Source organism: Danio aesculapii, chromosome 22 (assembly GCF_903798145.1).
Source record: "Danio aesculapii chromosome 22, fDanAes4.1, whole genome shotgun sequence".
In the NCBI taxonomy this organism is placed as follows: domain Eukaryota; kingdom Metazoa; phylum Chordata; class Actinopteri; order Cypriniformes; family Danionidae; genus Danio; species Danio aesculapii.
The window spans coordinates 21,789,005-21,804,891 of record NC_079456.1 but is presented as its reverse complement, the minus strand read 5'-3'; the positions used below and the strand labels follow the sequence as shown (position 1 = coordinate 21,804,891).

The window sequence follows — 15,887 nt, the reverse complement described above, 5'->3', positions numbered from 1 at the left end:
CAGCGGTGCGGACTCGAATATAAATGATATTTGGAGAGAAGTCAGACACAATTGGGATGAAGAGTAAAGAAAGAAGGACACCGGGACAGGGAGGTGTGTGTGTGTGTGCCAACAGTGACTGCAGTGTGTGTCGTATATCTCTCTGCAGACGCCAGAACAGGACGGCATAGCACAGCTGCATTTGAGGGACAGATTTCAGCATCCTTGTTTTCTGATTAGTAATCGTTTAGGCCTTCGTGTTGCAGACTGATATCCTTGGCTCTGTTATGATAGCTCTAGTAGGATGAGGAGCGGATTGAGAACTTGTTTTAAGAAAGTATTTAGTGCCCTTATAGCTTGGACAGAAGCAGAGGTTTTGTACGTCCTCTGAGCTCCATGGATCCACATGTCGTCTTTAGCCCAATGAAACACTTCTGCATGTGTTACGGCGTGATTACGGTAAGTACAGCCACTCCTCGAGAGGTTATACATATGGAAATAGGAGCGTGTAATATGGTATTAAATTATATATTAATAAAATTGTAATGATATATTGATACTGCTATCAAAATATTTTGCAATTTGAAACTTTGGGGTACAAAGTGATAGTTTTTAAGTAATAAGCTATTATTTGAACTGTATGTGAACTACACAAATGTGATTTTGCGAAAATGTTAATCTCATGCACAATATGCTACAAAAAAAGGACATGATTTCTTGAAAAAATTGTGATATCTTGCTCTAAACTACAAAAAAAACAATTTTGTGAAAGCGGTGATGTCATACATAAACTACAAAAACATTGAGTAAACATGTTAAAGTTGAAGTAAATAAGTTTGACACCCGGTGGTTGAACTAGGTATTGCACTGTTGGTTCAAAACAAACGCAAGAGCAGGTTGCCAGATTGACTACATGAACAGTAGTGTGCCTGACTGTCGAGCCTAAAGGCTGATTCAAATCGTGTTCTAAATAAAAGCAACAACACACGGTAGAAGGAATATCTTTCGTATTAAAAGGTGTTTTTGTCCTAACCAACACCTGAAATTGACGGCTTCTATTTCTCGCAGCTGAACAACAGAAAACTGACAATGATCAGCTAAGGTACACCTCATGTACTTTATTCAGTGTTAAATGTCAACAATGTGAGTTTGAATGGCATTTACATGACATTTATTGCCATACTACTGAAAGCAGCAGCAGATCTTGAAAATAAAATAAACTGTTTGAAATTGAACTTTAGAACTGGGACTCAGTTATAACCAACACAGTTTCAGTGATTCAGGATGCACATTTAATAATGTTAAAGAGGTTAATATATTACCACCAACTTATCCAGCGGCGGTTTGTTTTACGCAGCGGATGCCCTTCTAGCTGCAATTCATCACTGGAAAACACCAATACACTCTCATTCACACATATACACTATGGAGAATTTTAGCTTACCCAATTCACCTATAGCGCATGTCTTTGGACTGTGGGGGAAACCAGAGCTCCCGGAGGAAACCCACGCGAACAAGGGAGAACATGCAAACTCCACACAGAAATGCCATCTGACCCAGCAACCTTCTTGCTGTGATGCGAACATGCTACCCACTGCGCCACCATGCAGCCATATTATTTATATACAATATAAAAAAATTATAAATAAAAAACATTTTAAATAATGTACAAACCAGCGACCTTCATGCTGTGAGGCGACAGCACTACCTACTGCGCCACTGTGTCCCCATATATATATCTATATATATATATATATAGATATTTAACTATAGATAGATATAGATTTTTTCAACACATTTCTAAACATAATAGTTTTAATAACTCATTTCTAATAACTGATTTATTTTATCTTTGCCATGATGACAGTAAATAATATTGTACTGGATGTTTTTCTAGACAGGTTCAACTAACTTTTAACTAGGTTAATTAGGTTAACTTGGCAATTAGGCAAGTTATTGTATATCGATGTTTTGCTCTGTAGACTATTGCAAAAAAATATAGTTTAAAGGGGCTAATAAATTTGCCCTTAAAATGGTGTTTAAAAAAATGTAAAACCGCTTATATTCAAGCCGAAATAAAACAAATAAAACTTTCTCCAGAAGAAAAAATATGGTCAGACATACTGTGAAAATTTCCCTGCTCTGTTAAACATGATTTGGGAAATATTTAAAAAGGAAAAAAAATTCAAAGGGGGGCTAATAATTCTGACTTCAACTGCATATATATATTATATCTTAAATATATTATATAAATATCTTAAATATTATAATGTGTTATATTGAGTCTGTTTCTTTGTGTTTCAGAGTCAGGATTGGAGTAAGACAGATGAGAGGTTATTGCAGGCCGTGGAACAGAATGATCCAGAAAAAGTAGCCACGCTCTTGGTTAAGAAAGGTCTCTGTCCATCCAAATTGGACGCAGAGGGAAAATCGGCGTGAGTGAACATTTGAATTATGCATTATGAAACACAGCCTTGTCAAAGAATATTAAAATATAGATTTGAAATACTTGACAATGAACATTGAAAGTCAACGCTCCATTCGCAGGTTTCATCTGTGTGCGTCTCGAGGTCGATTGGATTGTTTAGAGGTCATCCTCTCTCATGGGGTGGACATTGGTGTAACAGATGGCACAGGTAACATTTAGTCAACTAGTTTAAGTAGTGAATAAAGGGGACCTATTATGCCCCTACAGATATATGTGTGTCAGCATAGCAGCAGATCCATAAAAAGACTAAAGTTATCTCTGTGAAAAACTGAAAATGTGAAAAGTCTATGGAGACGACAGTGTTCATTTGTGCATCCTACAACTCCACAGTTATAATCCTGTTAGTCACGGACATTATCCTCAGTTGGTGAAAACCATTAATGGCTGATTCTCACTCAGGGCTGTTTATGCTAATGAGTAAGAGATCATCATTGACGAGCAGGGCTTTCCCCCTCCGATGACGTGTACAAAAAGCAACCCAGGCTCATTCTGAAAACGTACCTCTACAAACATTTCTGGAGACTGCAAAATACGTCCTGGCGGAACGTTTTTGTGCAGTTTTTGTTTTCGCGAATCCGCCAGAGGTCGCTGTGTACGCTTTTTGAGATCTCAAATTTTCCTCGCGAGTGCCATTTGCGCCTGCTGTTCTCCCGTAGACCCATCAGAGGCCGCTGCCGACTCACTTTTTGACAGACTTTCTGACTGACTGAGCGAAAGATCGGCTGACCGGAGTGGCGCGCTAACAGGACAAACTGGTTGCAGCCGGAATGCCGTCCATACGGAGGTAAGCGGTCGGTCAGCTGGTAAGCTCGAAAAGGAACGGCGTCACACTGCTCCGTAGCGTTCATTTAAAAAAATGAAATGCAGCCATACGTACCTCCGGCTACGTAATTTGCTGTCTCCAGAAACGTCCGCAGGGCTACGTTTTCACAGTGAGCCTGTGTTGACAAAAAGAAATGTGAATCAAAGTGTTTCTACAGACTTTTGTTATCAAGAGTGATAGAAATAGGTCCCTTTTAAATGATGATTTAGAAATTAAATCATAAACTTATATGGTTTTGTTAACATGGTCACTTCAAAATACTGTGATTAATAATTTATTATTTAAACTTTTAGAGCGCCTTTTGAGAACATTCAGATTCAGAGTATTTATTTTCGAATGTAAACATTTTCACTTGTTAATCTGACCTACAACATAGCGAATATATAAACTTTTTTAAAATATATTTTTATTGGCCTTTTTTTGTTAATTGTTTACTATAAGGCTCCTTTTTTACAATAGTTATTTTAACTAAACTGACAAATAAAACAACTTATAAAGTATTTATCAATCATAGATGATGTTGATTTCTTACTTAATCTTTTTAAACCCTTAAACCCCCAATAAGACTTTATTGTAAAATGTTACCTGTTATACTTTATAATCCTTTTACTATTGAATTAGTTTAAAACATTTGTATAGCAATACACAGAAACATAAAGCTCTTTTTGTTATTATTTTGTTATTATACCGGTAAATTAACGCTACTTATCTCAAGATCGAGAATATACCTTACTTAGTGATAAAAGCTTTAGTAATTATTGCAACAAGGAAATGCCACTGTGTCATACAGTTTCAAACCAGGCTCATTCTGAAAACTTAGTCCTATGGACGTTTCTAGAGACTGCGAAATACGCAGTTTTTGTTTTCACGAATCCACAAGAGGCCACTGTGTGCGCTTTTTCATACCTCAAGTTTCTCTCGCGAGTGCCGTTCACACCCGCTGTTCTCGTGTAAACCCACCCGAGGCCACTGTCGACCGTCTGTCTGACTGACTGGCCAACCGACCAATCGACTGACCCACCCTCGTCCTTCTCTAAACCCAACCAACTTTATCTATTGACCCGCCCACCCACTTACTTCCCTAAACCCAACCAACGATTTACAAAAGCCGCCCAGAAAAAGAAAAGCCCTCATCTGATTTTTACCACATTCTTACCGTTATTCACCGTGTTGATTTTATTTTTTGGATTCTGTTTTTGTCTTACCTGATTTCTGGAACCACTCTTCCCCGGACTCAAACCCCCGTCGTTATCGTCGTGGTCAACTCCTCTCTGCATCTCAAGTCCATGGATGTACACGACGAGCTAACTAGACAAATTGGTTGCAGCGGGAAAGTCCTCCACATGGAGGTAAGCGGTCAGCTGGAACGGCGTCATACTGCCCCTTAGTGTTCGTTTAAAAAATAAAATGCAGCTATACGTACCTCCAGCTACATAATTTGCGGTGTCCGTTCATGGGACTACGTTTTCAGAATGAGCAGGTGTGGCACAGTTTACTTACTTTCAATACAATGTATTACTTTATTTATTTGTAGGCTTTAACGCTCTCCATCTTGCTGCTAAGAATGGACAGCCAGATTGTCTGAAGAGACTTCTTCAGGTATGAGTCTTCAACCACAGTCTTATAGTCCTAGAAAGCCAGTGTTTGCTTTAATATTAAAGTGGTAAAGGATGGATGTAATGTTCATCCTGCAGGAAAGGATGCCTGTTGACTCCACAGACAGTTTTGGGAGGACTTCGTTACACCATGCTGGTAGCAATACTAATACAATTCTAAAGTTTAAACCATTGAACATTGTTATATTAAAGTTGTTTTGGTATTCATTTTATGCTGTATGTGACTTTGTCAGCTGTAAGTGGCTGCCTGTCCTGCACGGAGATTCTCTGGGACTTTAAAGCCAACCTTGATGCTCAAGATGGAGTAAGTTTAAAACACACTATAAAAGACAATTGAAGACCTTGTGAAATCAAATTTGACTGTGTTTATTTCGCTAGTGCACTTTAGATGAACAATTAATCTGTGCGAGTTATTCCAATGTTAAAAAAAAAATTGTGGTAATTTTCGATCAAAGTTCGTCCATTTGCTTCCATGTTTGGAGTGGCGGTCCTACTCTGTTGACGTCTGTTTGACGACTTCAGCCATAATATTCTTAACCATACCTATCTATCGTTAGTTTGCTATGAGAGAATGATGCAAAATTGAGCCCCTTGCTCAATATTCGGTTTCAATTGGAAGTACATCAACATAGTGCAATAAAAGTCTCAACAGCTTCCAGTTCACGCAGACATTAATATTTGGGCATTTGGCAAAAGATTTTATCTAAAGTAACATTCAAGATATATATTTCTTATTACTACACCCTAGGGCTCTAATAAGTATGCTGTAATACAGGAAGTTTTGGGGGTTCTAAATATTTTAATTGATCTTTTATTAGGATGGCTCAACTCCATTGATCCTGGCAGCCCAGATGAGCAGAATCGAGCTTTGTGCCTTTTTTTTGGAACGAGGAGCCAATCCTAATTTGCAGGACACCCAGGGCAGGTTGGAGATACACTTATGGGTTGTTTTTAATTTGAAAGGCACTCTTTTTTTGTTCCTAGCACAATAGAGTGGACTCGCTGCTAAATGCTGATTAGTTTACAGAAAATCATCACTTTTGCGTGCAACAAGACAAGGAATTGACTATATAGGAAGCGTCATTTTTAAATACACAGTTGAAACACATTCTCACTTTCTTTTGGATTAGTCCCTTATTTATCAGGGGACACCACAGTAGAATGAACCGCCAAATATTCCAGCAAATGTTTTAGTTGGCGGATGCCCTTCCAGGTGCAACCCAGTACTGGGAAACACCCATATACACTTATATTCACACATGCACTAAGGCCAATTTAGTTCATCCAATTCACCTGGAGAAAGTCCATGCAAACACAGGGAAAACATGCAAACTCTACACAGAAATGCCTACTGGCCCAGCCGGGACTCGAATCAGTGACCTTCTTGCTGTCGACAGTGCTAACTATTGAACCACTGTGCTGCCCAATTGAACCACAACACCATAATAATACAATGATGGCATTCAGCAATGAACCATGGTCGACCTGAGCTCAAATGCTTGCCATGCGTCTACATTCGAAATAATGACCTTGCGTGTGCAAGACAAGTGTTATGTAAACAACCCTAATGGCTTTGTTTTATGACCCAAAATGGCGTCGATAGCAGCTTTCAGACATACGCCATTCCAAAAAGTTTTTTTTGGTAGTTTTCGATCTAAGTCTGATCATTTGCTTCTACGTTTCGAGTGTCGGTCTTTGCAACTTTCTGACATACACCATGCCTACCAACTAAACTTATTATTGGCAGTGGAAACACAAGCCTGATTAGGGTGACCTGTACCGAATCATACTATTCTATACTGAACCGTGCGGCTCAATGGAACAAGACAACTTGGAAACTCATCAGTAAAATATTACAAATGGGTAAAATTTTAATTCACATTTTATTTATTAACCCTTGTCACTGGGACAGTACCTTTTTATGGGACAGAATTGTACCTTAAGACAAAGAAACAAATTTGTACCATTGCAGTTTGTACCTTTAAGGACCTGATTTGTATCGTGGGAAACCAAATTGTACCTTTGGTTTTTAAAACCTGCAGATACAATATTGTACCTTCATCAAAGGTACAAATCTGATCCATAAAGGTACCATCACAGTGACAAGACACTTTGTACCTTAACAGTGTCAAAAATGCTTACCAAACATTTATTTAAAATGCCTTAAATGTTTAGTTTAAAATTCATATAATTTTATGTTTTACCAGTTGTTTTGTATTATTGTATTATAGAACTTAATAAATAATGTTTATGAGTTTCTTTAAAGATATACTTTTAAATAATGATTCTTGTTTTAATATGGAAATTATTCATAAAATCATTTTGCCTTTACAGTAATACTTATTTTCATAGATATTGTAATAAAGAAGGAGTTGTCCAACACATGAACCTTTTGTATGAGAACAATTGTGTACCTTCATTTCAGTTGTACCATAAAAGGTACAGAACAGTATCATAAGAGGTGTTTTCTGTACCATATAAGGTACAACTTTTACAAAGGTGCAAAACTGTTCCTCAAGGAACATTATTTGTACCACCGTGTACCTTTTTTTCTGAGAGTGAACAAACTGCAGAATTCTACCTGGTTTAAATCAAAGTTTCCATTTGTAAATACTTTTAAAAAATTTTTATTTTACTGAAATAAAATTATTATGAAATATACACTCACCGGCCACTTTATTAGGTACACCTTACCGGGTTGGACCCCATTTTGCCTTCTGAACTGCATTAGTCCTTTGTTGGATTCAGTAAGTTACTGGGAATATTCCTCAAAGATTTTGGTCCATATTGACATGATAGCATCGCGCAGTTGCTGCAGATTTGTGGACTGCGCATCCATGATGCGAATCTCCCGTAGATCCCAGTAGATCAGCAGTTTCTTAAATACTCAGAGCAGCCTGTCTGGCACCAACAACCATGCCACGTTCAAAGTCACTTAAATCCCCTTTCATCCCCATTCTGATGCTTGGTTTGAACTTCGGCAGATCGTCTTGACCATGTCTACATGCCTAAATGCATTGAGTTGCTGCCATGTGATTGGCTGATTAGAAATTTGCTTTATCGAGCAGTTGGACAGGTGTTCCTAATAAAGTGGCCAGTGAGTGTGCATAATAAATGAAACTTCATCTTATAAGAGTTGTTGGTATTATTATTATGTGTGTTTGGAGGCAGATCAGCGTTGATGTTTTCCTGTGAGAGTGACAGCATCGAGACTGTCGAGATGTTACTGAAGGGCGGAACAAACCCACACCTAACCGATGCCCTCGGCCATAACTCCGCCCACTACAGCATCACCGCTGGCAACCACAGTATAACCCAGATCCTGCAGAACCTAGGCGTAACCGCAGGTAAGCCACACACACACACATACACATCAAGCCCTCACCTTTAATTCCTCCACCATCTGGAGTTTGGTGGTGGGTCTTTCCAGCATCTCTGATCTTCATTTGGATATGCCCGTAATCCGAGAGGACGGACTAAAAAGCAGATGTTACGCTGGGTCGACGGATGAAAACACTGGAAGGTTTGCTAACTCGAGTTACAATTGGAAACATATGTCGGGCTGAGATGAAATGGATCCCAGTGTTAATAAAGGGCCCCTGTGGTCGCACCACCTGACAGAGTGATAAATGTGCAGCCTTTCATGTTGCCTCTTATTTTACTGCAACTGCGAGCGTGTGCTGCAATGGCAAGATTATATATAGTTATGTGCTTGATCAGAGTGTTTTTTTGGAGTGATGGTGTCTGTTTCTTATTTCTGTCCCATGCATTCCCAGCTGCTGAGGGTTCGAGTGAGGAGGTAATTGTTACTAATGGCATTTCAAAAGAAACAGCCTCTCCCAACACTTTATGACATGCAGACATACAAGTAAACCACACAAAATCTTCAAGGATGTTCCGGGATGTGTTGTGTTGCTCTTAAATACAAGTATAGTCAATTCTGGGTCTCATCTGAGTGACTGCGGCATCCAGACAACTTCATTTAAAGGTGAAGTGTATGATTTTTGTGCCTCTAGTGGAGTTGGATGAAATTGCAAAAGCATTTTTAAGCCTCCACACTTCTAGCTCAAGGTTTGGTCATACTTATCATTGTTCTGGACATTTTTTGGTTGAAAGTGGGTGATTTTGATGGGAATGCACTTACCGGCCACTTTATTAGGTACACCTTACTAGTATCAGGTTGGCCTTCCTTTTGCCTTCAGAACTGCCTAAATCCTTCGAGGCATAGATTTAATAAGCTACTGGAAATATTCCTCAGAGATTTGGGTCTATACTGACATGATAGCATCACGCAGTTGCTGCAGATTTGTTGACATTTGTACACCACATCCCAAAGGTGCTCTATTGGATTGAAGTCTGGTGACTGTGGAGGCCATTTGAGTACAGTGAACTCATTACCATTTTCAAGAAACCAGTTTGAGATGATTCACGCAATGTTTTGCCAATCTTCTATTGTACAATTTTAGTGAGCCTGTGCAAATTGTAGCCTCAATTTCCTGTTCATATAGGTAGCTGACAGGAATGGCACCTGTTCTTCTGCTGCTGTAGCCCATTCCCCTCAAGGTTCGACATGTTGTGCGTTCAGATATGCTCTTCTGCATACCTCGGATGTAACGAGTGGTTATTTGAGTTACTATTGCCTTTCTATCAGCTGGAACCAGTCTGGCCATTTTTCTCTGACCTCTGGCTTTAACAAGGCATTTGCGGCAACAGAACTGCCGCTCACTGGATATTTTCTCTTTTTCGGACCATTCTCTGTAAACCCTAGACATGGTTGTGCATGAAAATCTCAGTAGATCAGCAGTTTCTGAAATACTCAGACCAGCCCGTCTGGCACCAACAACTATGCCACGTTCAAAGTCACTTAAATCGCCTTTCTTCTTTATTCTGATGCTCGAACTGCAGCAGATTGTCTTGATCATGTTTAAATGCCTAAATGCATTGAGTTGCTGCCATGTGATTGACTGATTAGAAATTTGCTTTAACGAGCAGTTGGACAGGTGTTCCTAATAAAGTGGCCGGGTAGTGTTTATGCTTCATACATTTCGACTTGGGTTATTAAAACTTTTGTTTCCCACTAAATCAGAAAATCCTTTTATTTTTTTATTTAACACTGTGTTTTCTGTGTTGTTGGTGTGACTTTATACATTGTTCAGACACTTGCATGTAGCATTACATGTTGACTTACAGCTTATTGTATTCTATCTATGGTATCTATTATGTTTGGACAAAATCTCTAGTCTTCTCCTCCTGTTCTGGTTTCAAATGTGTCCCAATGGAAAAAACTAAGTATTTCAAGGTCATATATCCTACATACAGTTGAAGTCAGAATTATTAGGCACACTGTTTATTTTTTCCCCAATTTCTGTTTAACGGAGAGAGGATTTTTTTCAACACATTTTTAAACACAATAGTTTCAAGAACTAATTTCTAATAACTGATTTCTTTTATCTTTGCCATGATGACAGAAAATAATATTTTACTAGATATTTTCAGGAGACTTCTAAACAATTTAAAGTGACATTTAAAGGCTTAACTAGGTTAATTAGGTTAACTAGGCAGGTTAGGGTAATTAGGAAATTTATTGTATAATGATGGTTTGTTCTGTAGACTATTGGAAAAAAATATAGCTTGAAGGGGCTAATAATTTTGACCTTAAAATGGTTTTAAAAAAATAAAAACTGCTTTTATTCTAGCAGAAATAAAACAAATATGACTTCCTCCAGAAGAAAAAATATTATCAGACATACTGTGAAAATTTCCTTGCTCTGTTGAACATTATTTGGGAAATATTTAAAAAAGAAAAATAAATTCAAAGGGGAGCTAATAATTCTGAATTCAACTGTATCATATATTAATTCCCTTTGAATCATTTTATCTTAATATCTTTGCACTTTTGTGATTTTGTGAAAAAAGCAGAAGCAGTCCAAGTGAAGTGACGCAAGTTTTTTTTCCAGTATCAGCTTGGCGTAGGTTTCATTTTCACGTGCTGCGGTTTAAATAGCAAATGCATTTGCAGCCATTTGTATGCCCATAGGCATGGTAGTGTCTTAAGGCGCATTGTTGGCCCATCGCTATTTTGAGGCAACTAAAATTGACTGTGCCATTGACCAACTTAAAGCCGGTCTAAAGTTAATGACGCATTTTTTATTGTTATTGAAAAAGCACATCAGTGATAAGTCCCAATAGGCAGATCCGCAACATGCTTACACATTGCTTATTACACAAACAGGGATGGGCGGCAGCAAATAAACATTTTGAATAATAAAAAATTTAAGGATTAAAATGTAAAAGATGATTATGTCTACATAAATGTAAAAACCGCAATCTCCTCCCATACCTTTTTCATCTGTTATGTAGATGGTCTGCTTGCTTTAACCTCACACACAAGCAGATCCATTTCCTCACTAGGGAAGTGTTTATGGAGCCAGATCAGTCTCAAAAATAATACATTTACAAAATTTAGTTCATACATCCACAGCACAATTCAAATTCACAAAATCCAGGTTCCAAGTTCATAACACAATTCGTAAATTTACAAATCCAATTTGTGAAATTAAAATACGATTCATAAATACACAAATCCATTTTGTAAATTCAAAAAACGATTAAAAAATACAGAAATTCAATTCGCAAATTCAAAAACTATTCGTAAATACACAAACCCAATTCGTAAATTCAAAACCCGATTCATAAATACACAAACCCAATTCGTAAATTCAAACCACGATTCGTAAATACACAAACCCAGTTAGTAAATTCAAAACACAATTCGTAAATACACAAATCCAATTCGCTAATTCAAAACACCATTCATAAATCCACAAATCCAGTTTGTAAGTTAAAAAAACTATTCAAAAATACACAATTCAATTTGCAAATTCAAAAAACGATTCGTAAATACACAAATCCAATTCGCTAATTCAAAACACTATTCATAAATCCACAAATCCAGTTAAAAAAACGATTCAAAAATACACAATTCAATTCGCAAATTCAAAAAACGATTCGTAAATACACAAATCCAATTTCTAAATTCATAACACAATTCGTAAATACACAAACCTAATTCGTAAATTCAAAACACGGTTCGTAAATACACAAATCCAATTCGCTAATTCAAAACATGATTCGTAAATACACAAGTTCAATTTGCAAATTCAAAACCCAATTCGTAAATACACAAACGCAATTCGTAAATTCAAAACACAATTTGTAAATCCACAAATCCAATTCGTAAATTCAAAATACGATTCAAATGTACACAAATCCAATGCACAAATTCAAAACAAGATTTGTAAATACACAAATCCAATTAGAAAATTTAAAACTCAATTAAAAATTACACAAATCCAATTCATAAATTCAAAACACGATTCATAAATACACAAATCCAATCTGTAATTTCAAAACATGATTCGTAAACACACAAATGCAATTTGCTAATTCAAAACACAATTCAAAAATACACAAATTCAATTCGTAAATTCAAAACACGATTCAAAAATACACAAATTCAATTCGCATATTTAAAACTCAATTAAAATACAGAAATCCCATTCATAAATTCAAAACACGATTCGTAAATACAAAAATTCAATTCGCAAATTACAACACAATTCGTAAATACACAAATCCGATCCGCAAATTCGAAACATGATTCGTAAATACACAAATGCAATTTGCAAATTCAAACACGATTAAAAAATACACAAATGCAATTTGCAAATTCAAAACACGATTTATAACATACACAAATTTAATTTATTTGGCAAAAATATATAGAATTTTTCTATTTAAAAAATTGTGTTTTGTATTTATGAATTGTGTTTTCAATTTTTGAGACTGATCTGGCTCCATAAGTGTTCAGTTTTTTCACTTAAAAATCTTCCATGTAAATAGTGAATGTGCTTGGCAAAGATGAGATTCTGATTGGTTTAATACAAGTCATGACCAAAACACACACATAACACAATAAGAGAATAAGGACAACCCTTTTAGACTATGTGCCGGGTAGGCAGACTGTTCATCTTTAAAATAGCAAAGTGGATTCAGACACATCCTAAATACACCTGTGCCATGCGATTTAGATCATGTGCTTAGATCATTAAAATAGAGCTCAAAGGGTGACCAAAAGCACTGATTTATGAAAAAAAAGTTTAATAAAGCATCACAAAAGTACACACTTCACATTAAAGGAGTAATATGAGTAGTCTTGAGACCGAAGTGTATGTTGCAAATGTGACTAACATGGCTGCTGCTGCTTGCTTTGCTTTCTAACCTGTACATCTTAAAACCTCACCCATATCAGCAGGCTCCTCCTCCTCCCAATCCCCCATCTAGTGGAACCACGCCCCGCAAGAGGAAAGCCCCTCCTCCTCCTAAATCTCCTGCTCAGGTACAACATAGGTTTCATGAATCCTATGAAACCGCAATAAAAGGGAAAACCTTTTTAAATTCAGTTGTTTTGTTCACCAAAAATGAAAATCTTCACTTAGTCTAGTCGTTCCTTTTTTTGCATGTGTACACACTTTTTTAGTCATACACTAAAATAAATAAAGGAGCTGTCAAACTTAAAAACTGACAGAATGAACACCATAAAAGTATGACATTTTGCACACACTGTTTGTTCAATGCATCACTCTGAGTCTCAGATACAGCTATTTAATCGCATTATTTAATATATACACAATTCATAATAAAGCCTTTCTTTCTTGTGAAAGTGAAAGTGAAAATGAAAGTTGTTTATTCCTTTCGATTTTACACATTTGTGCAAATGTAAAGCCCATTTACAAGTTTTATTTTTACTAATTTTTTCCAAACTTTTGTATTCATACATTTGAAATTGTTTAACTGTCTAAAAGCCAGTTCATCCAAAAAAAATTACTCACTATATACTCAGGTTTCAGATTTTTATGAATATCTTTTTTTTTGTTGAACACAAAAGAAGATATTCTGTAAAATGATGGAAACCTGTAACCATTGATTCCAATAGTATTTGTTTTTCCTACTATGGAATTTTCTTCAGTATTATATGCATGACCATTGAATGGTGCACAATTTCTTAACTTGCATAATGCATGGCTCATGCTTAAAAATTCTTCAGGGCCCGCCTCCTTCCTCAGAAGCCTCAAACACACCCCCTTCTCCTGTCCTCACCCAATCACCTGAATCCCAGAGCCCTGCCCCGCCTTCTCCTGCCCCCAGGACCCAACATCCCCCATCTGAGAACCTTGTGAGTGACAGCCGACATAACAAAATGTAATCTTAATTGACTCGACATAACCCATAGTGTAATCTTCTGTTACAGGTATAATCATGTACTCAATTAGTTATCTGGATCTGATCAGTCTTTCATGTGACTGTATGTTTATGTGTCAGACAGAAGATGAGGAGATCTTTGAAGAGATCCGTAAGCTCAGGCTGGAAAGAGGTCGTCTACTGCAGAAGATCAAGGTTCTGGAGCAGCAACAGAGCAGCGCCACCACTGCCCTAGAGGAGGTACTGCACTGTACTTCATTATTTATACATTCATTCGGCTTCGTCCCGTATTTATCAGGAGTCACCACAGATGAACCGCCAACTATTCCAGAATGTTTTTACGCAGCGGATGCCCTTCCAGCCACAACCCAGTACTGGAAAACACCCATACACTCTCACATTCACACACACACTTGTACACTACGGCCAATTTAGTTTATTCAATTCACCTGTACCGCATGTCTTTGGACTGTGGGGGAAACCGGAGCACCCGGAGGAAACCCATGCAAATGTATTTATACATGTAATATATTATACTTGGCGACGCAGTGGCGCAGTAGGTAGTGCTGTCGCCTCACAGCAAGAAGGTTGCTGGTTCGAGCCTCGGCTGGATCAGTTGGCGTTTCTGTGTGGAGTTTGCATATTCTCCCTGCGTTTGCGTGGGTTTCCTCTGGTTTCCTCCACAGTCCAAAGACATGCGGTACAGGTGAATTGGGAAGGCTAAACTGTCCGTAGTGTATGAGTGTGAATGAGGGAGATGTTTCCAAGTGATGGGTTGTGGCTGGAAGGGCATCTGCTGCATAGAACATGTGCTGGATAAGTTAGCGGTTCGTTCCGCTGTGGTGACCCCAGATTAATAAAGGGACTAAGCTGACAAGAAAATGAATATATTATACTTGATTTCGTCACTTTAATGCAGTTATAATGAATGTTCTTTAGCTAAACTCTCTAAAAGAGCGTCTGAGCGAGGCTGAGGCAGAGCGTGACCGTCTGCTGGCCGAGCTAGAGGAGTTGAGAGCGGCTCAGGTGAGCGGTGTGACCTGTGACTCAGAAGACGCAGAGGACTCGGATGACATGCTGGATTTCCCGGGTGAGTCAGGAATGCTTCCTGTTAGAGCTGCGCGATTATATATTTCTAAACGAGTAGTTGTCATATAACGTTATTAAACAGCTTTAAAATATATTTATCCACACTGTGTTGTTATTTCTGTGTTAACAAAACTCAGACTATCATAGACGCACTAGTATCAATGATTATACTTTGGAAATAAACAATGATGAGATCAAAATACAATAATATTTGATATATGGCTATATCTGGCTCAAATGACAATTATATTACTAAATGTATAATCCAAAAGATGAAAATAAATGCTCATTCCTTCAGTTATGATATAAGTTAAGCTTTTATACATGCTAGTGGGCCCTAAACCTCACTTCCACTCGGGTCACAGCACCATTTAACCCTTCCTGTGCTCTGAGTGGAAATTGAATTGGATTTTCAGGGATTGATGTTAAAGGTCACAACCTTTTATGGCAGTACACCTCCTGACACCTCTAAACCTCACTATCATCTGGGTCATGGCACCAGTTTAACCCATCTAATTTTATTTGCCCTGGAAATTAAACAGGGGAGCATGGGAATAAAGTTGCCTTACAGGGATGCTAAAAAGAACCACCTCCTCTAATATCAGTTGTTTATTTGCATCAAAATGCCTCT

At 37.6% G+C, this 15,887-nt stretch overlaps 1 protein-coding gene across 1 annotated transcript in view; it reads left to right on the top strand.

Moving 5' to 3' along the window:
• Positions 1 to 309: 309 nt before the first annotated feature.
• The window catches only part of ankrd24 (ankyrin repeat domain 24), a 30,977-nt gene continuing 15,399 nt past the window's right edge, over positions 310 to 15,887 (top strand). The window contains exons 1-13 of the mRNA XM_056448357.1: positions 310 to 438; positions 2,284 to 2,414; positions 2,527 to 2,615; positions 4,825 to 4,889; positions 4,985 to 5,042; positions 5,140 to 5,210; positions 5,725 to 5,831; positions 8,078 to 8,253; positions 8,683 to 8,705; positions 13,218 to 13,304; positions 14,013 to 14,141; positions 14,288 to 14,407; positions 15,107 to 15,257. Of these exons, the coding sequence (XP_056304332.1) occupies positions 376 to 438; positions 2,284 to 2,414; positions 2,527 to 2,615; positions 4,825 to 4,889; positions 4,985 to 5,042; positions 5,140 to 5,210; positions 5,725 to 5,831; positions 8,078 to 8,253; positions 8,683 to 8,705; positions 13,218 to 13,304; positions 14,013 to 14,141; positions 14,288 to 14,407; positions 15,107 to 15,257 (1,270 nt within the window). The 5' untranslated portion in view covers positions 310 to 375. The remainder of the gene's footprint in view (positions 439 to 2,283; positions 2,415 to 2,526; positions 2,616 to 4,824; positions 4,890 to 4,984; positions 5,043 to 5,139; positions 5,211 to 5,724; positions 5,832 to 8,077; positions 8,254 to 8,682; positions 8,706 to 13,217; positions 13,305 to 14,012; positions 14,142 to 14,287; positions 14,408 to 15,106; positions 15,258 to 15,887) is intronic.